At 39.9% G+C, this 24,231-nt stretch overlaps 1 protein-coding gene across 2 annotated transcripts in view; it reads left to right on the forward strand.

Annotated features, from left to right (window-relative positions):
* The window catches only part of CNTN4 (contactin 4), a 669,413-nt gene that overhangs the window by 433,260 nt on the left and 211,922 nt on the right, over window positions 1–24,231 (forward strand). For both annotated transcript variants that reach the window (XM_045024546.1, XM_045024545.1), the window contains 2 exons: window positions 10,544–10,670; window positions 12,046–12,221. In XM_045024546.1, the coding sequence (XP_044880481.1) occupies window positions 10,544–10,670; window positions 12,046–12,221 (303 nt within the window). The remainder of the gene's footprint in view (window positions 1–10,543; window positions 10,671–12,045; window positions 12,222–24,231) is intronic.

Below are 24,231 nucleotides of genomic sequence, written 5' to 3' on the forward strand. Positions count from 1 at the left end.
GGTTGCAACTTGTTTATTAAAAAACCCAGATTATTATTAATATTATTATTTATTTATTGTATTAGAAATGTCCTATGTGAAATCTCATTCTTATCAGTTAAATATTATTAGCAAGATATGTTTGTGCACTGGATGTAATGAAGGTAATTGACGTGATAGGCAAAAAGGAAAAAAATAGAGAGAGAAATTGAGAGTGAGTTTTAGTTCTTTTCTGCTCTGGAAGTCTTAGTACAACTGACTCACCTTGAAGAGCATTATGTTGTTTTAATCAGTGATGCCCTTCAGCTGTCCAATCTATCTGCCTTTTTATTTTCCTGAAAAGAGTTGCTGTTCCCAAGGCACAATTTTGTCTTGCAGAAATACCGATTTGTAACTCTGTATGAAAATACACTGGCATAGGTAGTTAAAACTAATTCCCTAGGAAGAAAACAAGGAAAGGATTTTCATCATTTAAACTGGCTATATTCCAAGAATTCTCTGTTCAGTTTTATTAGCTTTCCCTACGTATGAAATATTCAATTAAACCATCTCTCAGATTGGCTATAATTTTCAATGGAAATTTTAAAAGTTCCATTTAGCTAACAATATCAATCACTGAGTATAATGTTCAGAGAGAATAAGAACGGCTTCCACCTGTTCATATGAAATAAAATGTTTAACCTACGTTTACTTTAAACACCTTTCAAGTTTCATTTTAATAAATGTACAGACAGACAACAAATGCTTAGTACTTAGCAGCCTGCTGAATGCTTTCTTATTTTGCCTTGGGTTTTGACTGATGGATACAGAAAATGTACTGTAGATAAACAAAAAGTTTGCAGGATCTTCATGGTTTCTTTTAACCAAATGTTGTATTAGATTTTGGAAATTGAGGAAACCTCTAGCTTTAAAATTGTAGTGGACCACCCCATGTGTAAAGGAAATATGAGTTTCATATACCTAAACGGTATATAATATCTTTTCAGATGATGCATTAGTGACTCAGTAACATATGAAATAGTACATTTTCCTATAACTTTAAATATCTGAATAAATACGATTGAACATAAAACCAAGATGTCAGATATAAGTTGCATACATATCATTTGCATATAATTTAAATACCACATGGTATTTCCACATGGAAAATATTCTAAAGAGCCTCCTAAAGTGTATCTTCAAAATATGTGTGCATACCCATTTGAGTCTGTAAATCCTATGGTTACTGTCAGGAAATGGGTAATTGCATTCAGAAATGTAAGATTTTGTACAGGCAAATAAGTTCACTTGCAATTTTACATGTACATACTAGGAGGATATAGAAAATGTGCCCCAAAGTGTATATGGGGGGGTGGGATGTGCAAACAGGTTTGCTTCTATCATATTTCCTGCTATTTGTATGCTGTTTATGGCAAAGCAAGTAGAGGGAGGGTCAGATAAAATTGACCTCAAAGTTTAAATAAATAAATAAATAAATGAAGGTTGGGGAGAAGTGAGAGCTGTGGGGATATAACAGCTGATTTCAATATTTTTATTAGATCTTACAAACTGACAAATAGCCAACCTATAATGGGTGACTTAAACCAAAACAAAACTAGGTTATTATGATGCCGTTAAACCAGTATCTATGCTTTAAACTTATTACTGAACTCCTTGTGATTTGGCAGCGGAGTCAACTTTTTTGGGACGTGGCCTGATGGGGATCCCCTTAAGCTCGATTTTTTTGATCTGTGTGATAGATTCATGGCGTAATCAGAGGAAGCCAAGTCCAGCTCTTGGAAGGATGCCCTGATGCTGATATCAACAGGAGTCAAATGTATATATCCTTGGGCAGATCCCTGCTTGAGTAAAATATCCGAGTCTTTCTGTGCTTATTCTGTGCATTTTTTCAGAAAATTATACAATATTAATTCAGATTTCTTCCATAACAAGTGATAATGAAGCTTCAGTAAAAGTAGCTGAGGTGAATTAAATATAGAGCGGTGGAGATGAGTGGAAGAAAACAGGGAAAGGGCTTTGCATAAATGGAAGACTTAGAGGGGAGAATCGTCTGAGTACAATGCATTGAAGATGTTATAATGCTAAGGGAACATTACAGGCATTTCTCTACATACGATTAAGTCACATCTCAAAGAGATGTGAATAAAGTTAGGCTAGAAGATCATTAGGGCGAAACATCAAATTGTAATAAATAGATGAAACAATGAGATGAAAAATTCTGACAACAAAAAAAGGAAGGACTTAATATGCATGGTATAAAAGTTTATTTTTCAGTCCATGTGGGGAAGCATTCAGACATCAGCTAATCAAAAGGGAGGATCAAATGGTTATAAAGTATCTTAAAGCTCAGAAGAGGTTTGATTCTGAGTAGCACTTAATTGGTCTGTTCTTTTCCACTCCCCCAAGATGCCACTTTCCACAAACAGCCCTGCCACAGTAGTTGAGGGTAGTTGCAATAGTTGCCATAGTAGTTGGGGGGCTTTCAGTCATGCAAAAGACAGATCTGTGAGCAAAATATCCCGGACCAGTGTGTGTTTTAGGGAGGGAATAATAGATGTCAGTTTTCTATTAAACAAGAGGGCAAAACCTGTGATGCGCTCCAACAAATGTTGAGATGGGATGGAGCTATCTTCATTTTCCAGGCAGCTTACCTATTATTTCCACAGAGCAATCAGCCACCAGATAGCAGTTTGCGAGTCAAGTCACGTGGCACTAGAATTTTCACACAAGTGAATTTTGCTCCCGATGGTGACAGAAGACTTCTGGCTTGGGTCCCCTGTAGTTGTAGGCTGAGCAATCCTTCCGAGCCAGACTTGTCAACATAAATTCAACAGCCCTCGCCCCCCAAGAAGTAATCACTTTGTTGGGACTCCCCTAGAGCTGGTTGGAATTTTTCTGATGGAACAGTTTTCCATCTGAAAATGCTGATATGTCAAAAGTGAAAAATTTTGCAGAAACGTGTTAATTTCAACAAAATTTCATTTTGAGGACAAAATGAAAAAATATTGATTGACCCAAGAGGATTTTTTTGGTTTGGGTTTTTTGGTCTCATTTTGGAACAGAATTGGTTTCCCACAATTGTGGAATTTCCCTGAAACAGAAAGTCCAGTTCATGCCCAGCTCTAGACACCAGTGACATGGGTAAAATTTTGTACATTAAAAAGACTGAAACTAGACAGCTTGGGACAAGATTTTTCTTTTTTATTCCGATAAAGAAATTCTCTTTGATAGAATAAACTGCAGTTAGTAAAGAAATTTCCAGATGGGTTTTCCAATTACTTCATTTACTTTTTTATAGTGAATTTAGTGTTTCTGAAAGCTGAGGGGTTGACAGCCCAAGAAAACCATGGCTTCTGTGTATCTATGGAACATACATAATATAGACAGTGGCTCAGGACTGGGCTCTCCTGCAGTGCCCAGCGAGTGTGTTGGAACCTAGACATGAAGGGTGAAAATGTAGATACTTTCCTATGTCCACTGTGTTCTTGGGACCTGATTCTCAACTATATCTGAGCTATGCTTGGACTTAGTAGACGGGGTGGCTCTAGACATTTCGCCGCCCCAAGCACGGCGGCATGCCGTGGGGGGGTGCTCTGCCGGTCGCCAGTCCCGCGGCTCCGGTGGACCTCCCACAGGCGTTCCTGCGGAGGGTCCGCTGGTCCCGCCTGCGGGAGGTCCTGGGCACACCTGCAGGAGGTCCACCGGAGCCCTGCCTGCCACCCTCCTGGCAACCGGCAGAGCGCCCCCCACGGCATGCCGCTCCAAGCACGTGCTTGGCGTGCTGTGGCCTGGAGCCACCCCTGTTAGTAGACTTTGTGGCTGCAGGGGGCCAGTTGCTGATCACTGATCCACAGCTGTCCGGCCCCAATAGAAATAGAACAGCAAGGGACTTTCCTCTGCAGTATTTATTGCTGGACGCTCTGTCAAAGACAGGATTCTGGACTAGATCCAGCCTGGCAGTTCCTATGCTACTGTGATTAAAAGAGAGTTTTTCTCCTAAAATTCAATGCAAGTTGGTGTGTGTTGGATGAAAGCCTCACAAGCATAGAAAAGCATGCTCCTTTCAAAGGAATCGAAACCTTGATCTTCGCTTCTGTCTATTTTTGCTGATAGGAGAGGAGACGCCTTTTGGAGGTGAATCACTGTTTGCAACTGGCCTTAAGCTTAAGCTTGCTCCATGTTCATTTTGGGTCAGCTGTGTCTGTCCTGAGTAGCAGATGCAACTCAAAAGGAATCTATTATTGTGAAAATACATAAACAGGAAGCTTAGCTTACGCATGAAGGGTATTTCTTGTGCTTTCACAGAAAAGTAATAGATCTGTAAAGACTAACACAGACCAGACAGTAGGTGCTGGAAAGTAAAGGATCAAAGAGAGCGCTATGAATCATGTGGTAGTAGATCTTTGTAAAGGTAGGTGCATCGAATCATCATTTTATAGGAGTAAAAGAATAACCATGTAAATGTTCTCCCCACTTAGGGCCAGATGTAAAGCTCACTGAACTCAACAGAAGGGCTTCCATTGATGTCAAGGCTCTCAGTTGGTAAATCATGGCCCATGGCCACTACTGATATTTCATATTATTTTAACGATACCCACGGTGTGGTCTGTTAGTCTTTACAGATCTATCCATCTATCAATCTTTCAGCCATGGTCCCTATCAATATAGAGAGATCTATAAAAAGTAATACTATCTTTATCACTTTATTTTAACAATTGCATCTAGTAAACATATACTTAGATAAGGAAGCCTTTTGGTGCAAGGAGCATCTTTTTGGTGTGTGTTTGTACACCGACTAGCCCAATGGGTCTTGAATCTGTGATTGAGATCTCTTGCCATTACTGCAATCTAAATATTCATCATTTTTGTGGTGAATTTAAATGCTATTGCCTATTTTACAATAACAAGCATCATATAACAAACCTCTTCCCACAAAATGACATGTTATAGTAAAGTAAAATGTATTTGCCTCATGATATACTAGATTCTGTGTATATTAAATTCATTTTTTATCCAGCAATATTGTAATTTAATCAAGACTATCATTTATGTGCAAACAGTAGTTTTCCACATACAAGAGACCAGACAGCAATTTTGTTCTGTTTATTAATTGCTGAGTATTTAGAGTTCTTTGGCCCAGATCGTCATCTGGTATAAATCAGCGTAGCTCATTTGTTATCAGATACGATCATGTCCTGGTTTCAATAATACATTGGATTGTGGCAACAAGACTGTGTGGGCTATGGGCTAACCAGTTTGGACTTGCTTATCTTGGCTATGCACAGGCAGTGATTAGGAAGAGAAAGAAGAAGGAAGAATAGCCACTCAGAAATACATTTGAGAAATAAATTTAATTGTGCGTTGTTATAATTTTTCTCTTCCCCTTTTGTTCTACTTTTATGCTGACAGCTGTTCCCAGAATTTCTCATTTATTTTCCTTAACCAATGCAATTTTCTCTTTTGAAAGCCAAGTAGTATTTTTAGCTGTGCCTGTTGTTGTTAGGTAGCAGAAAAGTTGGTTGGGGGGGGGGTGGAGTTGGTGAGGAGGGTAAAAGACAAATGTTAAAAGGTGTCAAGTGCATGTATTTTAGTATGTGGAAAGCAACTTGATCTAATGATCCGTCATCAACTTACACTTGATGTCATTTTGTTATTGGCACCTGTGGGTTTGATACCAATTAATTAAATCAATGAACACAATTATTTTACCTAACTGAGGCCATTTCTACCTTTGAATTCTGTATCTCTTGAGTGTTGTAACTAGTTTTCTTACTACCCAGTACAATGCTTGGACATGATATAAATAGGTTGCATTTATTTCTTAGAAATAAGTGCCAAATCAAACGTCTGTAGACATTTTATGAACCAGTATGGATGAAGCTTGAAAACTGGTGTCTCGTCTGCTTGTCAAAATTGGTGCACTGGCAGAGGATGAAAGAGCAAATTCTTTAGGCACCAGTCCTGCAATCAGGTCCGTGCAGTAACTAATCCTCTTCCATGGTCCCTCTCGAGCCGTGCACAGAGTGAGGTATTTATGACCCTCTGGCACACTGTGTGTACTTGCCCCACCTTTCATACCAGAACCACATCAGTTCTGTAGGAATAAGCCACTTAAAACAACCTTAAAAATTACACCTTGGCGTCAGCCATCATATGTCTGCCAAAGACCAGCAATAAAGAAACAAGTTTGCTGTGTGCCTTTTTTATGAGTTTGAGTATCTGAGCTTAACGGCAACCATCCCCTTTTAAACCTGAGGTATATTTTCTTGTGATCCTGTGACTTTTAGTATGATGTGACGCAATGTAAACTGACACCCCACACTTGAAATAATGTGAAACGACAACACAGTGTGACTCAAGTACCTCGATGTGGGGTAACTTAGATAATGTAGTCGATACAGTAGATATCTGCGTCAGCATGGTTCGCTGCCTAATAGAATTATGAGCGGATAGTTTGTCTTATCCCCGCCATGATCAATCAGTCTACCTATGATATTTCTAGGCACCATAGTATCGGAGCATCAGGACAACACATCTATTGAAATTAGTTGTTTATTAATGCTCATTTCTGTTTTTGACAATTTGGAACATTGAAGAAATTAAAATGTCCTTAATTTTTTGTTTTAAATCCAAACAGTATAAAAGTTGAAGCTATAATCCCTATGGGCCAGATTTCAATTGCCTTCCTAATGCTGCATGCTTTACCCCTGAAGTAGTCCCTTTGAAGCCTATACAACTACTCAAGGCATAAAGTACCTATGCATATCAGAAGTGAGTAAGGATATCCCAATCTCACCCTGAGGTGGTGGTGGTGATTATTAGTTGTTGTTATTATCTTTCTTTTTCTGCCAGCAACAGTAGCTCCTTGATAATCTTTGTGCAGAGTCTCGCTCAAATCATTACATAACAGAAGCAGAGTTTTATTTCTGAGATTATTTGCTATGGTTCTTCTGACACCCCTCAAAACAATTCAGTAGAGTTCCTGAATATCTGCTAGAATCATACGTTACCCCCACCAGCTCTACTCTCTCACAGCTGCCTGGCCATGAGTGCCATGGATCCACTGAGACGCATCTTCCTCACATCTGATTGCTTCAGAGTATTATATCACAATATTATTGCTCCTCTTCTCATTTCCAGCTTCGTTGTCACTCCTCTATGTGACTCCCTTTCTCCCGCCCTCTCCAATTTTCCTGAGAGTTCATTGAGGAGGCAGTAGGGCACCAGAACAAGGTGGAGGGGTAATACCAAGAAAAACGATAACCTAACCTCATGTAAAAATTATTTAAATGGTTAATTGAGTTGAGAATCCTTATCCTTAATTAGGAGATTGGCGCCTCTTAGGAGGCTTCAAATTAAATCCATACTTAGGTCACAATCAGTAGTGTAGTTGACAGCAAATGTGTAAACAGAGTCTACCTCACTTCTCATTTGTGGAATACAGAGTTTAGGTTAGATTATCTTTTCTTTTCTATTCGCCGATGCAACAAGAGCTCTCCAGGTTCTTGTGCAAGAGTAATGGCCTGTGCAGATCCCTGTTGACTTGACTAGGATCTGCCGTGTACATTGTGTTGTAGCATTAGGACCTATTCCAGAAATTTTATAGATGGAGAGGTCAAACTCCTTTTAAGGTCAATGAAAAGTCTCTCTGACTTCAAATGGAGTCTGATTGGGCCTTGTGACATCTAGCAAGGAGCCAGTATTTATGATACTGAATAACAAAATTTAAAAAAACAACTGGTTGACAAAAGCAAGAAGAAAGATTAATTATTTTTGAGAGAAAAAATTAGATTTTGCTTTATGTTGTGTACAGTTATTCTAAAGATAATATCAAATCACGCAGAAACATGATCTGTGATGGTAATGAATTTATGTTATAATACAAACTGTGTGTGTGTGTGTATATATATTTATATATACAATGTTGGTGTTACTTTTTGAAATACTATTTTATATTTAATTATGCCACAATGCTAGTGAACCCACAAGAAATTCCTATTAACATATCATAAGAATGTAAGAAGCTCAGAAATTGTCTGGATAATTGTAAAAATATGAGTCCTTTACAACATTTTAAAAAGTCCAGTTAGATCACAATGGGAATTTGCCCTAATTAGTAGTTTTAAAATATCTTTGTGGCCCGTTTTAGTAATTACTGGTCTTTGCGTTTGTGAGAAACATGAGCCGTATTTGTCATTTCCTATCAGCTATATCTAACATAACTCCTAGAAAATAGTAGAAGGAATTGTGGGTAAGAATGAGTCCAACAATATAGTGATAGATTTTTAACTCAGACATTGACTATGAAATCAGGACATTCTGTGGTTCAGTTAAGCATGCAAAATTCAGGTGTTTTTCCAGTTTCTGTACAGGTTTATCCATCAAAGCTCTTAGGTAAGGTAACTGGACAGAAATCTTGTGATAACTTTTTTTGTGAGTTTTTTTTCTTTTATACTTTCAAGTTGAACTTAGGTCAGAAGTGCCACCTGCATTGTCTCCCTCACACAATTTAAATTCTGTTGCCATTTTTAGTCTAGGAGGCACAGAAGCCTGAAAGCAGAAGATGGGAGATGAAAAGTTAACTGAACTTTTTAAACTCTTCTGAAAGGTCTAGTAGTCAATGTTTGGCCGAAGGTTTGGGTTGCTTTTTATTTTCATTGAACCAGTTCACCTGTATCTCGTAGCAATGCTCACCTTTAGCTCCAGGCATAATAAAGGTTTAAAAAAAAATATGGAGAAGGTTAGGTAATAGGAAGGAGGGCCGGGGGGAATGAAAGGATTAACAGAAGATAATAGCAAGGAGGGTATAATAAATACAACCCTAGCTAGGTTTTCATCCACACTCTCCCTCTCTAAATTACTGTAGAATATTAAGAGGCTATAGCAAGGGTAGGCAACCTATGGCACGTGTGCCGAAGGCGGCACATGAGCTGATTTTCAGTGGCACTCATACTGCCCAGGTCCTGGCCACCAGTCTGGGGGGCTCTGCATTTTAATTTAATTTTAAGTGAAGCTTCTTAAACATTTTAAAAACCTTATTTACTTTACAGACAACAATAGTTTAGTTATATACTATAGACTTACAGAAAGAGACCTTCTAAAAATGTTAAAATGTATTACTGGCACGCGAAACCTTAAATTAGAGCGAATAAATGAAGACTCGGCATATCACTTCTGAAAGGTTGCTGACCCCTGGGCTAGAGCATTAGTTTCATTTCATATTGGGATGTTCTTCACTCTTGACTCTTGTACACCAATTTAGGACATTTTTAGTTTACATGGGGCGGGAGGGCAGAAGGAAAACCACACATTTATTTCTGAAAAGTTCAGAGCCCATTTGCCATGAGCTCCACTCAGCCAATTCTGAGTAGCTAAACATACAAGTGCTCTTTTTGCAATAAACTTTGGCCTGGTCTACACTAGAAAATTAAGTCGATTTAACTACCTCACTCAGAGGTGTGAAAAATCCACACCCCTAAGAAGCATAGTTAAACCGATCTAATCCCTGGTATAGACAGCGCTAGGTCAATGGAAGAATTCTCCTGTTGAACGAGCAATCACCTTTCAGGGAGGTGGATTACCTATACCTATGGGAGAATCCCTCCCATCTGTGTAGGTAGTGTCTACACTGAAGTGGTGCAGCTGTACCGCTTTAACATTTTAAGTGTAGAGATGCCCTTACTATGGGTGAAGAGTTCTGCCCATATGTCCATGTGGCGTTCATTGCAGGATCAAGACCATAGAAAGAAGCACTTAACTCCTTCACTGCTGTATCGTGTACCAGGTACACGATACAAAATGCTCTTATAGTAATTGTTGAATGCTTATGATAATAATGATGAAAATATCATAATAGTTGATGATAACATAAATAAGGCTACATCAAGTGGTAACTGTGTGCTTGAAACTGTACAAAACAAAAAATAAATAGAGACAGTGTCTGTGTCAAGGATCTGATAATATGAAAAGTATTTTACAATATTGTGTGGCAAAAGAACCCCTTAGAAATGCCAGTATTTCAATGAACTCTTTCAGTACACAGGGGTTTCAGTACACAGTGAGTTAACAGTACCCAATTATCATGCAGGATTTTAGCAGACCCTATAAATACCTATGAACCTACAGCTCACATTATTTTAAATATTGCATTTAAAAATGGTTTCAAAATAAAATGCTTCTTAAAGATAATGTCTACATCAAATTATGTAAACAATACACACAAGAATAATAAATTCTTATTTTAATAGAAGTATGTGTGGGCCTGGGGGATGGGCCTGTTCACAATCAATTGCAGAACTGGGGCCTATGTGAAATTCAAATCTGTCAGCTGGTTATGTTTACGTTCTCTCTAGTGAAAGTCCAACAGTCAGTGTGAAGATAGCAGTATAAGAGATTGTATGATTGTAGAATCAATCTTTTGGCTTCTTTTCCCAGTAAAAAAGTTGTTGGTCATTTCTAGGGTGAATGATATACCAGATGCACCCCTCTCTTAATATGTTTCTTTATATTTGTAATATTAAGATACTGTCCAATACCTGTCACATTTTTGTTCCATGTAACACAGATGACAACACGCTGCATGGGCCAGTTTTCATTCAGGAACCAAACAATGTGATTTTTCCTCTGGATTCTGAGGAAAAGAAAGTGAAGTTGAGCTGTGAAGTAAAGGGAAATCCTAAACCAACTATCAGGTTTGTTATATATTTTTCTATTCTTTAGCATGCCCTCTCCAAGATCGTGTCTCTCCAAGACACATGTCTGCATGCATCCCACACAGAGAAGCTCTTTCAGAATTTGGGATGTGATGTATCTTTATTTGCTGGTGTGTTTCGATTTTGAATTGATACAATAGTTTAACCTTGCTTAGCACTTTTAAAATCCATGAAACACACCAAATACAATAATTTAGTTAATTTGAATCCCATTCATATATTGCTAAGGCTTTTAAGAGTTGCATTGACACGTTAAATGAGACATTTGGAATTAAAATCTTTATTGCAATACATTGAATCTACCTAAAATCCCCTGAACTTTAATACGTTTAAAAATCTGGTCCCTACGCCCAGTTTTTTCCACAAAAATGGCACAGTAGCGCTGTGTGCAAATAAGCAGTGTGATGTCTAACTTTCTGTCTAGCAATCATGATAATTTCACCGAAATTATCTGCATGCAGAACTGAAAATCTGTCCCTTAAACTCTGTGCTCAATGATCTTTAAAATCTGTAAAATTTCAATAATGGTATTTACAGTTCCTAGCTTTATAAAGTGCTTTGAGAACCTTGGTGAAAGAAGCTATATCTATGAAAATATGCTGTTGTAGTGGTGCTGTTGTTATTACATAGAATTAATCTGGGTGTTTTAACCAATTTAACCTGGTGTCTCCCTTCTTATTTCCCCCCCCCACTTTTGCTCTCTAGTGTAAATGCCACTTTGAAACCGATTAAAATCATAAGACCCCAATCCTGTTTCTGTCTTCTGGCAATACTTAGCATTTAATGCAGTAGAATATGTTGATTCACTCATGCAAATATATTCAAATTCCTTCCCCATAGCTTCCAATACAGGGAACTGCTCTGAGGATCTAATCCTTTATATGTTCCATCATGGGCTGCTAAAGATGGCCGTTGTAATTGGAGGGATGTTTTGTTAGAAAATCTTGATGCCCCAGTTTGTTAAAACATCTGCTGTGAGTGAGTTTTCTTAAATTTAAAAGCAAACAAACAACTAAGGCAGAAAACGAAAAGAAGCCACTAAAATTCTGTTTCTGGGGCTTCCCCTTGCAAAATGATTAATTCTAAAGACTAACATCATCAATAACAACAGCCAAAACAATAAGAACATTAATCAAATCAGTGACTGAAATATATGTTAAGGATGTTGCTCTATAAGTGAAATATTAGAACGTTTCAATGCTGTGCAGGAAACCTGCATTTTCATGCTGGGTTTAAAAATAAGAAATCAAATGGGTTTGAATGTTTTCTGTATTTACTGCATGTTGCTTTAGAAACGTACAGAAATATTGGTTAATGGTAGCAGAATTCAACTCCTGCAATTTTTATACGATAGGTGGAAGTTAAATGGAACCAGTGTTGATGTCGGTATGGATTACCGCTACAGTATAGTGGGAGGCAGCTTGCTGATCAATAACCCCAATAAAACCCAAGATATTGGAATGTACCAGTGCATAGCAACAAACTCATTTGGGACCATTGTTAGCAGAGAGGCAAGACTTCAGTTTGCTTGTAAGTAGCAATTATAACCCTGGGCAAATACTTAATCCTTGCAATATAATGCTGGAAAAATGGTAAGATGATGACTGTCTTTTTTTTAAACATCATCTAATTTGTTATTCATTATTCTTTGCCGAGCTGTTTGTTTTGTTTAGAAAATATCTTGACTAAATCTGACTGAGGATTGGAAATGTTCTATTTTGTGGCTATTTAAGTAAATGGGCGTACAGCACAAAATGTGTATATTTGCCTATCTGTGAGAGACAGTGGAAGTGTGAGTACGTGGCTGTAGGAAACATTCTACTAACACTTTTTACAAGTGAATAATAGAAATGCTCAAATGTGATTTTTTCCCTCCAATGGAAAACATAGATTTTAAAGCTTCAAAAGTGCCCAAAGGGACATGCCCTTCAGAAGCAGCAGTTCCATAATGGCAATTTCTATCACTCCTGTGATACAAGATCCAGTAGGAGGCACATATCTGACAGTTTTTAACTGCTGATGTAACCCACACACCTCCTGGGTGTGGTGTTCTGTCCCACTTGTAACACCAACAGACCCCGGACCTCTGGAGCTAAATGCATGAGCCTCTACTGCATGAGCCCTTAGCCATATGGCCCTTAGCTAAGGCTGTAGAGCAGACTCCATTAATCTCTAAGTGGCCTCGGTGCCACTACATAGGACGGAACACCACACCCAGGAGGTGTGTGGGTTACACTGACACTGTGTGTGGGTGAATATATACACAATATTGAAATGAGTGTAAAGGTGATGTACAATGTATAAAGTTCTTTATATGTGCTGTTTATGTATCATGTACATTGATTTATTTGATCATTTTAGAAACACCAAAGTTGTTTTTTTAAAGGCTGCCTTATAATATTTATTTAAGGCCTATTCAGCACTTTTGACACACCTTCATGAATGAGGAGAGCTAAACAGGTTTTTATGGGCTTGAACCTGCATCGTTTGAAGCCAGTAAGAATTCTGCATTTGACTTCATAGAGTCCAGGATGAGGGTCCTTTAAAAGGAAGACCATGGATTATAAAGAGCCATGGCCAGCCTCCTTGGCTAGCTGGCATCAGAGCACTGAGGGCAAGTCCCTCCTCCTTCATACCTGTAAGCTCTGAAGATATGTCTACACAGCAACTAGACACCCTCAGCTGGCCCATGCCAGCCAACTTGAGCTTGAGGGGCTGTTTCATTGCTGTGTAGGTTTCCTGGCTTGGGCTCAGGCCCAGGCTTTGCAAAGTGGAAGGTTACCAGAGCTCAAGCGCCAGCCCAAAAGTCTACACAGCCATGAAACAGCCCTGCAGCCTGAGCCCTGCGAGTCCAACTCGGCTGTCATGGACCAGCAGTGGGGCCCTGCTACTTTCTGTGTCTACTTGCTGTGTAGACGTACCCTGAGAAGCCTTGTGCTGTGAAAGGTGCAAGCTATACCTTAACAATAATTTTCTTCATGTGCTTTTTTTGTCAGACCTTAGTATTTCTGAAGCATAATTGTAATGTTAAGGTAAAGCTAGACTTTTAATATAATGCAATATGTTTAATGGACTGGCTAATAGCTACAATTAATGTGATCCTATTACACAAGTAAAAGGGGTAAGATGTCAAATTTATGCCCGATGCGCTGCACGCAAAAAGGTGATTTGTGATGAGAAATAGAACTGTGGGAAGCTAAAGTCTTCCCTCTCTCAGAGTTGTTCACAATATATTATCAGTTTTTCTTATGATCTGCTTCTGTTTTTCCATTACTGAAGATGCTCTTTCACTGTAGAGTGCTAATGAACGGCTTCCTCAAAACTCATCTAATAACGTTAGATTTCAGTATGTCAGGGGGATTGTTTCATAAATATTGTTCTGGGCCTGCTTCTCTGCATATCACATGCTTCACAGCATCCCGAATCTTACAAATCAAGGACTTTGAATATCCATCAGGCTAAGCCTTTGCAATGTCATTATTCATAGCTAAGCACTTGAAAACAGTTTGTGCTGTAATCGTATCATTTATGAAAGTCAATAATGATCTCAACATCTAGCTACCTAGAGAGTGAGAGCAGGTGTACTAAGTTAAGAGTTCAGTGATATAAGGCAAGGTCCTGCTCTCATCAAAATCAATTGTCAAATTCCCACTGACTACTTGAATGGGAGCAGGTTATGCCACTATATTCATTAAGCCATTTTGCATCAATTGACCATTAGCTGGTAATCACAACAATGCTGCATTTAAAAAAAACCAACCAAACATAACATTTCATATTTATTTTCAAACATGGAACCTTAATGTCTATTACATTTATAATTAATTGATTTATCTTTCTTGACAATAATAAATCTGGACTGTACTTGGAGTTTTGATAGATGACCAAGCATAAGATAGGCTTGACTGATTCTTAATTAAGAAGGTTGCTTTTAGAAGCAAATTTTGTTTCTTAGCACTTAGATGGTGATGGATGAGTGTTTGGATAAATAAATTGCTCAGATTTAGATCAATTAGATTTTAATCATGTTAGGAACATTTGGATTGGAGATGGGGAGAAAAACAAGCATTTGTTAAGTCAGACTCCGTTCTTCAGCAAAATAGTAAGTCATTCCGAGTTATATGATCAAAGAGATTGCAACCAGAACTGGCTGAATTCTGAAATATCCACTGTAGTTTTAATTTTATCACACAAGCTTTGCCTCTGAGAAGTGTGAATCTGTTTTAATAATGCATGTTTTTTAACACTGACATGCCAAGATATGTGGATGTACCAGTGCTATTTAATACAATGAAATCAACAATAAGAGGCACTTGTTGCAGGAACTGGAAGTCCTAGCTAATTCAGAGCACGTAACCTCTTTCCCTTATACTTTTTTCTGACATTATCATTTTTGAATTGCCCTCTGTAGGTTTTTTATGGAATAATCTAAAAATATTTCCTAGCAAGAATCCATTCTAGCAGCTTGAAGTGTCTCAGTAAAGTCCATTTGCCCTCAATTCCCCTCTCTGGATTTTTTCCTTTTACCAGGGTCATTTACCCTGAATTTAACCCCTTTGTCTGGCATTTGGAGACCTAGAAATTTGCTATTATTGCACTTGCAATCTCTGACCTACCTGCAGCTCCAGCAATTCAACTGTGGTCTCTCAAGCATTGTTACCATTACGTGTTATGACATTTTTAGCTGTGGAAAGCCATTTTGTTATAGAGTCCAAGACTCAGTTGTTTTACCAGCCAGCACCTTTTACTGCTTTGCCTTTAAAATGAACAATCAATTTTTCACCGGGCTGCTCTGTATTTATGCTGTTTGTTATCTCGTTCTTATTTGTGAGCTAAGTTATTGCCAGCCCTTTTGAGACTAATACTCGCTTTTAAGTGCAAGGGTTAAATTCCGAATCCAGGGGCATCATTAAAAGATGTTCATTCTTATTTCAAGGGCTAAATTATTCTTCTCTAGCCTTTTCACTGCAGATTAAACTCTGAAGTAGCTATTCAGCCTCCTGTAGAGGTCAGAAAGGGTCAGCAATTTATCCCTGAAATATGTATTTAGGTTACAAACTAATTATGATGAAAGTGCTAATATATGCCCCCAAATACTTGCTTTGTTATACATCATTAACATTTCAAATTTGCTCCTTTTTTTCTTGACATGCTAGTTGTCTCTTAAATTGAACACATTTTCGAAAAGGAAGGAGACTGCTACACCACACTAATGGAATATGGATTAATGATTCTTTAAACCCTGTGCTTGTAGCAGTACAGATTCACAAGGGGGAAAAAAGCCTTAAACTCTTAATATGAGACCCAACAATTGCTTTTCAAAATGATATATGAAAACACACTTAAGCTAAATTAAATTGTGTGTTTTCTTTTTTGTGGAGGAGGGATAGTTTGACAATTTTATTTGCTGTTCCATAACTTGTGTGCAGAACTAAAGGGCCTGAAGTTGATAGGGAGTCTTGCCTAGGTAAGAAATGCAGCCTCTGTGATGTAGTTTTAAATGTATTCACCTATTCAAAGATAACATTAAAAATTCTACTATGGCCTCAGTCGTGCTTCCATTGAAGTCAATGGTAAAACTTCTACTGACTTCAGTGGAGTCGGATCAGGCCCTGATAGCACATCGCTTCATCACAAAGTGCCTGATCCTTCAAGGTATTGAGGATGGATTACACCTGAAATTCTTAACTCCACAAGTATTCTGCCTGATCCAGCTCCCACTGACAGCAATAGAAGTCTCTCCACTGATTTTATGGAGAGTCAGATCAAGGCCACATGGCCTAGTTTAGGCGTGAGCCCTTTGAGAAGTATGTGTGAAGGGGGAATACTGTTCAGACTGTTCATGGGTTTAGGAGTCAGTAGGACCAATCTACTGAGCAGATATTTGGAGGGAGAGGGGGTGTCTCAAGACAGGAGCTTGAGGAAGTCCTTGGGAAAGATGTATACATCACAAGATATGTCTATTAATTTTTTTGAAATCCAGCCACATTCAGAAGTGTATTTGTAAACTGATCATCTACTTTCTGCTTTAGTGTGTGTGTGTGTGTGAATTTTCATTTAAACTAAGGCTCCTTTCAGGGAAGCTCTGACTGGGGAAAAAGTACAGGGAACTTTCAAGCTTGCCTTCCCCATGTAAAGCCTATGGTGAAAAAGAGGTGTGCCCATCACCACATACACCAAAGAAATTCCACTTAAAGAAACACAGTTATACCTATGCCTTGACACTGAAAACCCTTTTTTGATGGGTAATAAGGAGCACAAGGCTGTACTCCCATCAGTGGCGGCTCCAGGCACCAGCGCTCCAAGCGCGTTCCTGGGGTGGCAAGCTGCGAGGGGTGCCCTGCCGGTCCCTGAGAGGGCAGCAGTCAGGCAGCCTTCAGCGGCATGCCTGCAGGAGGTCTGCCAGTCCCACGGATTCAGCAGCAATTTGGTGGTGGGTACACTGAAGCCGCGGGACCAGTGGACCTCCTGCAGGCAAGCCGCCGAAGGCAGCCTGCCTGCCATACTTGGGGCGGCAAAAAAGCTACAGCCTCCCCTGACTCCCATGCACATGGGAGCAGAAGTTACAAATGGGCACAAGTAACGTTGAATACAGGGGGCTTGATCCTGCACAACACAGGTGCAAAGTGTTGTACATATAAATGTAAAGTAATAAGTAATGAGCTTGGACAGGAAGGGTACACAGGGAGTGTGATCCTAGCACTGCGGCATGGCTGCCAAGTAATTCCTAGATACTAGCAAGAGTAAGATGGAAGAGGGGAAGTATTTAACAAAGCGTCTCCTTTCCATACTGAGGACTGCGTGTGACACCCATGTCCTCTCAGACATGGCCATTTTTTAGCCTCACCTCAGGTTGTGTGTATGCTATTAACAGTAATAACAGCAAGGTGACACGTGGGCTTAAGATTTATTTCCACTTGTCTGGGAACTCTGCTAGTTCCTAGTCTTACCTGTGCATAGTTACCCCTACTCAGACTTGTCCTGGAGTGCACCAGCCTGTGCTTTGACTTGCAAGATCAAGGCTTAAATGTTGTCCACAACTTTTCTAGAAGTAAGTCGCAAGCCCCCTAGCATGCACGCTCCCTTATTCTCAAGAGCATGGGGTACAAAATGCTTGGACCAGTCTGAGTGCTTAATTGCTGTTCTCAGCATAAAAATTAGGTGCTCGGCTAGCCACTCCTCTCAATGGCCCTTGAATGGGGTAGCACCCGTGTGACTAAGAGAAGAATGTAGGCCCCAAAACCAGTTATAGAGAGACAATTGTTACAGGATGCGGGTCTCCTACGGCTGCATAAACACTGAAGGAACATTCTGGGGCACGTATGCAAAATACTATAAATGTGAAGGCAAAGAGGAGACATTTTCTTTATAAGAAGGTGATGTTGATTCCATGGAAAGATTCTTTAACAATTACTTCATTATTGTATAAATGATTGACATCCATTTTATCACTACATCAGATGGATATACAGTAGAGTGACGGTTGTTCACTGTAATATTATTGAGTGGCCATATTGTGATTGATTGGCAAAACTGAAAAAAACCCAGCTCTGTTGTATGTTTCAGCTAATTGGAGCCCAGCTCATATGAGAGGCTAAACCTACCTTTGGTTTACTGACCTGTTGGGGTGCCAGAAATCTCCAACAACTCATGCTTTGTGACCGCTTCCTAGCAGAAACTATGTTGTTGTAGAGAGAAACCTTCACGGCAGAGCTGAAAACCCAGGGATAAACCCCATATCTATGCCCCTGGAAGAATCCCAACTATCACAAACATTTTGTCCAGTCTCTTTCGATCCAGCCATCACTAACCAAAGAATGATGATGAAACAAATTCAGTTGCCTTTATTCACATTGGGTAGAGCCTGGGACGACTTGCAGAATAAGATACCACTAAAAATGAGTAAGATTTGCAGAATCAGTGCCAAAGAAAAGAGGGTAGCTTAGAAGGGTTGGTAAAAAGCTGTGATATTGTTTCAGTTCCTTTGCTTTTGTTCACAAACCTTTGTTAAATGACTTTTTTTTAATTAAATCTGTTGTTTTAAAATCCATTTGAGTTAGTGGAAGGGAGGTGAAGGATGACAGTAATATCTCTGTCTCATACGCACACTGACACACACACTCTGGCATGTATAATATAATATAATCTTACATTTCAGATAACTCACTTTATTTTCTGTGAAGCACACAGTCTCCTAATATGATAAACTTAATGTCATATTTTATTTCATTAAATGCTCAACCGTGACTTTACCACCAGGCCCGAGTAAGGTGGGGTGCATTTAGCGCTGCCTCAGGAGCAGCCCAGGAAGGAGATTCTGACTCATTCTCATAGTCTCCCTCCTGCTTGTGCTGCTACTCTGGGGACTCCGTAAACTGCACCCAGTCTATAACCAAGCCAGCGTATGTTGTCTGGTACATTGAGGATGGAGAGCCAAGGCTCCGCCTGCCCACTTCCTGGATACCAACAAGACCTGCCTGTGAAAGGGGTGGGATTTAGCAGCTCTGTAATGCCTACTCCCTCACTGCTACCCAGGATGCTAGCAGCCAGCAGCGGGATGCAAGGAAGGAAGGGGGCCCTGATGTTGCTATGGTAGCCAGAGTAAAATTTGGCCTGAAGTACCTGAATTCTTCAACAACATATACAGCTAGACATGCAAAGATACACAGGCAGTAGCTATATGTAATAGCTTTCATTTAAAAATAAATAGACTGCCCACAAATTGGGATTTATTATAAAATGGCCATAAGGTGAGCCAGATGAATATATTTATTACAACTACAGGTTCTCATCACATGATGATGATCATGCAATAAAAATCTAGAGGGACAAAAACAGCACACAGGGACAGGAAGGAAGTGAGGTTGTGTCTGCCCTGTACTACAACCAGCCATTGGAAATCAGTCATGAAGCGGGGTAACAAGAGGTGCTCTGACTCTGCATATCTGGAAGCTCCTCCTTGAACCAGAATGTCTCCCAGTGCTCTCCCTGGGTAGTGCAGTCCTGCACGGCAGGGCTGTGCCTACAAGGAGTCCATAGTCAGGGACTAGACTGACTCCTCTTGGAATCAGTGAGGGATTATTACTTCCGCTTGGAGCCCAATCTCTGCTGTCATTGTCAGTGGGAGTTCTGCTATTGATTTCAAGCCTCTAATGAATTCTATTGTATATTACATTTTAGCTTAGTTGCAGTGTAAAACAGGAAAATTTATGCTAATTTGTTGCATAGTACGGTTTTCACTCAAATTATACGTGTTCTCCATTGGGTGCGGGAGAGGTATTCTCATATTCTCACAACCAATGGAGTCTTTTCTGGGTGCACTTTACCTACCTACGTTTGCATCAGATACACTGTAAATTTTACTTGATGTTGTAAATTTAGTTCTCAGCATATCTTTTTCACCAGCTGCTATATCCAATGACCATCTCCTCTCAAGCAGTTGTTTCCCTCATATACAACCTACCGCAATCAGGGCAAGAGGGCTCCTCAAAATAATGTTTGGCTATTTCTGATTGAAGAATGTGGAGAGACCGGCTGGTGGGTGCTGCACGAGATGGTGCAATTCTACACACCCTCATATCCCACAGCCAAGTCAGTCAGCTCTTCAGAGCACTTGTACTCTAATCTTGTTAATAGCAAAATTCTCATTGATCTCAATGGGAGTAGGATAGGCCCAGCTGTGTAGTCGCATTGCTTAATGCACTACTGGAAAGCATTCAGATTAGTACTATGGTGAATGCGGTATCTGAACCTGGATAGAATAGAGTAGCTTTTACCAATCTAAGACCCAATCCTGCTCTCCTTAAAATCAATAGCAAAACTCCCATTGACATCAAAGGGAGCAGAATTGGGCCCTTGAAGGGAAATAATCCTCAGAAATTTGCCTACCAGCTGAAGCTAACAAATGTAAAATGTTTTGCAGATGTTTATGGTCAATGTTTTAGTATCGACTCTCCAAGATGCATTCATTCATTATTCATGTATCGTCACACCGAGTACCTTAAAGATGAGACTGGGGGGAGGGAGGACAAGAGAGAGAAAGCAAAGCTCATGATAGTGCAGATGGTACAGGTGAAATGTGCCCAGCAAAGGAGTTGTTAAGAGCAAGTACAGTGTTATGTGAGAATGAATTGCATTTGGGAAACCTGGTGCATTGGGAATAGCAAGGGTCCAAAACTAACACTTAGTAAATAGCACAGTGCCAGGAGAGACCTACGTTGCCAGCAGTGCTTGGCAACAGGGAGCACACAAGGTCTACTAGATACTAGATGCAGACAGACAGGTAAAGCCAAGTTTTATTCTGCTGCTGAGCCATAGGCAACAGGGAAATTCAGAAGAGGTTTATTTAACAAAGGGGGGTGAGGAATCACATATTGGGCCCTATGCTCCCTTCCACTGCATAGTGCAGGCAAGAGAAGGAGACAGAGATGGAAGGGAAATGAAAATTGTGAGAAGAGGAGTGGAGCAGAACTGATGGATGCACTCTCTTTGAACTGCCCCCTCATGCCTGGGGTCCCCTGTGAGTTTGGCGAGTACGGCTGGCAGAAGGAGGAAAGCGCAAATAGGAATAACAGGATTGAAAAACACAAGGTGAATATTAGAAGTGCAACACGTTAGGCTGTGAAATAGTCCCCCAAGGAGAAGTCAGGAGGCTTCCTTGCTGTGGATAGCTGAAACAAGACTGGACAGAATACTAGTTGTGCAGCAGGGAACAAGCTTGCATTGGCCTCTAGGTGATGGACGGGATGGCTCTTTGGATCTAATGAGTCTTTTCTCTAATTTCTGTTGTACAATGAGCCATGTACAGCCATCCTAGGCAGTTTGATTTCTTAGGAAAAGCACAGATTTCCTGTCAGACTGTAATGCTTCTCCCACCCTGATGTGTAGGAACTGGGGAACTGAGCGAATGGAACACTGCTAGGAAGTGAGATGTGCAGCTCAGGGAGTGACAGGGCCAGGATAACATACAGAGGAATGTATTCCCCGGGCAGCTGACCTCAGATATACTGACTTGAGGCTAGGATTCCCCACAGATCTTTGGAGTCCCCACAGTTCACAAGAGAAGGTGTCCATTGTGCACACTGGGGATATTTCTTCATAACCCCTGTCAGTTAACCAAGAAATGTTCCCTGGATCGAGAGGGCTTATCTCCTGAATGCATTTTTATACTGTCTGTTGTAAATATGGGTGATCTTACTGGAATTGATTCTGACTTCATTTACACTGGTGTAAATGGGCAGGCTTAAATGAGGTCAGAATCAGACCTATTTTTCCTATAAAAGTTTAATCCTTTTAAAAACACTACTACATTCATTGCCTCTATCTCCCGGCAGTGAATGCCGCAGGTTTTCCACAGTTTTAAATCTGTTGTCTTTAATTTATTTGGGCATCCCCTTTTTCTAGTATTAAGAGAGAGGAAAAATAGGAATGCCTTGCTCATCGTCTCCAGAGCATTCATTATTTTATAACCTTCTCTTATGCTACCTCTTATTACTCTCTTTTCTAAGCTAAAATAATTCTCATTTTCTAAATCTTTAGTACAGAACTCATTCTCTGATCATTTCCCTTACCCTCTTCGGATATGTTTTCTACTTTTCATTTTAACTTTTTTGACATGTGGTAATGCTAAGCTCGGCATCCGGTCTTTATTGCTCACTCATCATCTACTGCTTCACTGCAGGCCATACGGGCTCTTCCACAGACACAGACGGTGGTTTGTTTCCATTCCTAACCATAGAAATCACATACTGTGTAACAGTGGTCCACGCATTGCCTTCGCTCAGGATATCTGACCACTAAAATGTAGAAAGTTTGGGGACTTTACCTATTAATAAATATAGTATTGAGTCAAAGCCTGTCCCTTCCTGGACTGGTGTGATGGACTCTACCTGCAGAAGAACTAAGCAAGGTCTGCTGGGCCAGGATCATGGCTTCTGGGACTATTTTGGCAGAGCCCATCTCTGCAGTGGCTCCTTCCATGCCACTCCAGAAGGTTAAGGTTGTAGGTGAAGCAGAGGCAGGCTGGGGAGGGAGCTGGGGTGGAACCTGTGTAGATCCACCAGTTCGTTGCACATGCAAGGGTTGGGGACAAACAGTCAGAGAAGCTACATTACTGAATTAGGTTTACCTTAATGGTTTTGGAGCACCTGGAGGGGAGGTTTCTCTCCCCCATAGATCTCAGGCCAGTTATTTGAGCTGTTTGCCTATGGCAGCATTTACCTCTTGGCACTTATATTTTGCAAAGGACTGCACAAACATGAGCTAATTAATCATCAGAATTTATCCATGGGGCAGGTGATATTATTAGCCCCATTTTACAATTGGGGACACTGAGATGCAAGTCTAGCCCTCCCCAAAATAATTTGATTGGGTTAAAAATCATGAGATTTAAAAAAATCAAATACAGTGATTTTTTGGTCTGCTTTCCGATTTTTAAGCCTGAGGAAAATCTTCAGTCCCAATTAGTATGTAATAATTTCATTTTGAAAATTTAGCTGGGGATGCACTAAGAAATGTAGGTGTTACCTTTGTTATTTAGAGGAGGGAGATTCTACTTACACACTTCTAATGTTTTGGGTTTGAGGATCTACCACGCTAACATTCTTCATCTTCCTCCGAGCCATCTCCCACACGCATTTGTCTCTCTCCTACCTATCCCCAGCCTGGGTCATGGAGAATTAAGGGAAGCCATCTTGTCTGAGGGCATCATCACTGCAATCCCATTGGAAATAATAGGAAAAAGGTGATTCTTTACTGGGGGTAAACTTTCCATTCACAAGTTTTAAAGAATCAGCCTCTTGGCTTCAGTCAGTTTGAAAATAATGGGAGATGGTAGCTATTTTCAATAAGGGTAATTTTGCATTTCTTCAGGAGAAGCTATTTATTTGAAGTTATCAATTTTATTATTTCCCAAGGTTTCTGCAGCATGTCTGTTTCTGCTTCACTCTGGTGTAAATCAAGAGCAACTTCATTGCAGCTAATAGAATTACCAGTGTGAGCCTGGTGTAAGTGAGAACCGGGACCAAAACTGATTCATAGCCAAAATATTTTTAAATGTCCACTATATTTGGATCCCTCAATTGTTTGGGAGCCAGCATGAGATACCTACGGCCTGATTTTCAGAAATGTGAGCAGCTCTCATTTAAAGGGTAACTGAGCACATTTAAAAGTCAGGCTTATAGTTTTCCAAATTGGTTATCCAAAAGCAGAGGACGTTTTTGAAAACCTAACCTGAGTGACCTGCCTATTGTCAGAGGTAGTGAATCAGGGTCACAGTTGATATTAGAACTCAGGAGTTTCTGGTTACCAGCCACATGCTTAATCCATTAGAATATGTTGCATCACATTTATTTTTCTTCATTGTTTCTGAAAAAATCTGAGGTTTCTACACCGTAAACTTCTTAAGGGTGAGATTGTTTAGACTGCAGAATAGCTGTTGAAGCCCTACCGTCTGAAACATTTACAACTAAATTGGACAAAGCACCACAAGAATAATTCTGCACTGGCATGGTGATGAAGTAAATTACCCAATAGGGTCCAC

Source organism: Mauremys mutica, chromosome 7 (genome assembly GCF_020497125.1).
Source record: "Mauremys mutica isolate MM-2020 ecotype Southern chromosome 7, ASM2049712v1, whole genome shotgun sequence".
Classification (NCBI taxonomy): Eukaryota; Metazoa; Chordata; order Testudines; family Geoemydidae; genus Mauremys; species Mauremys mutica.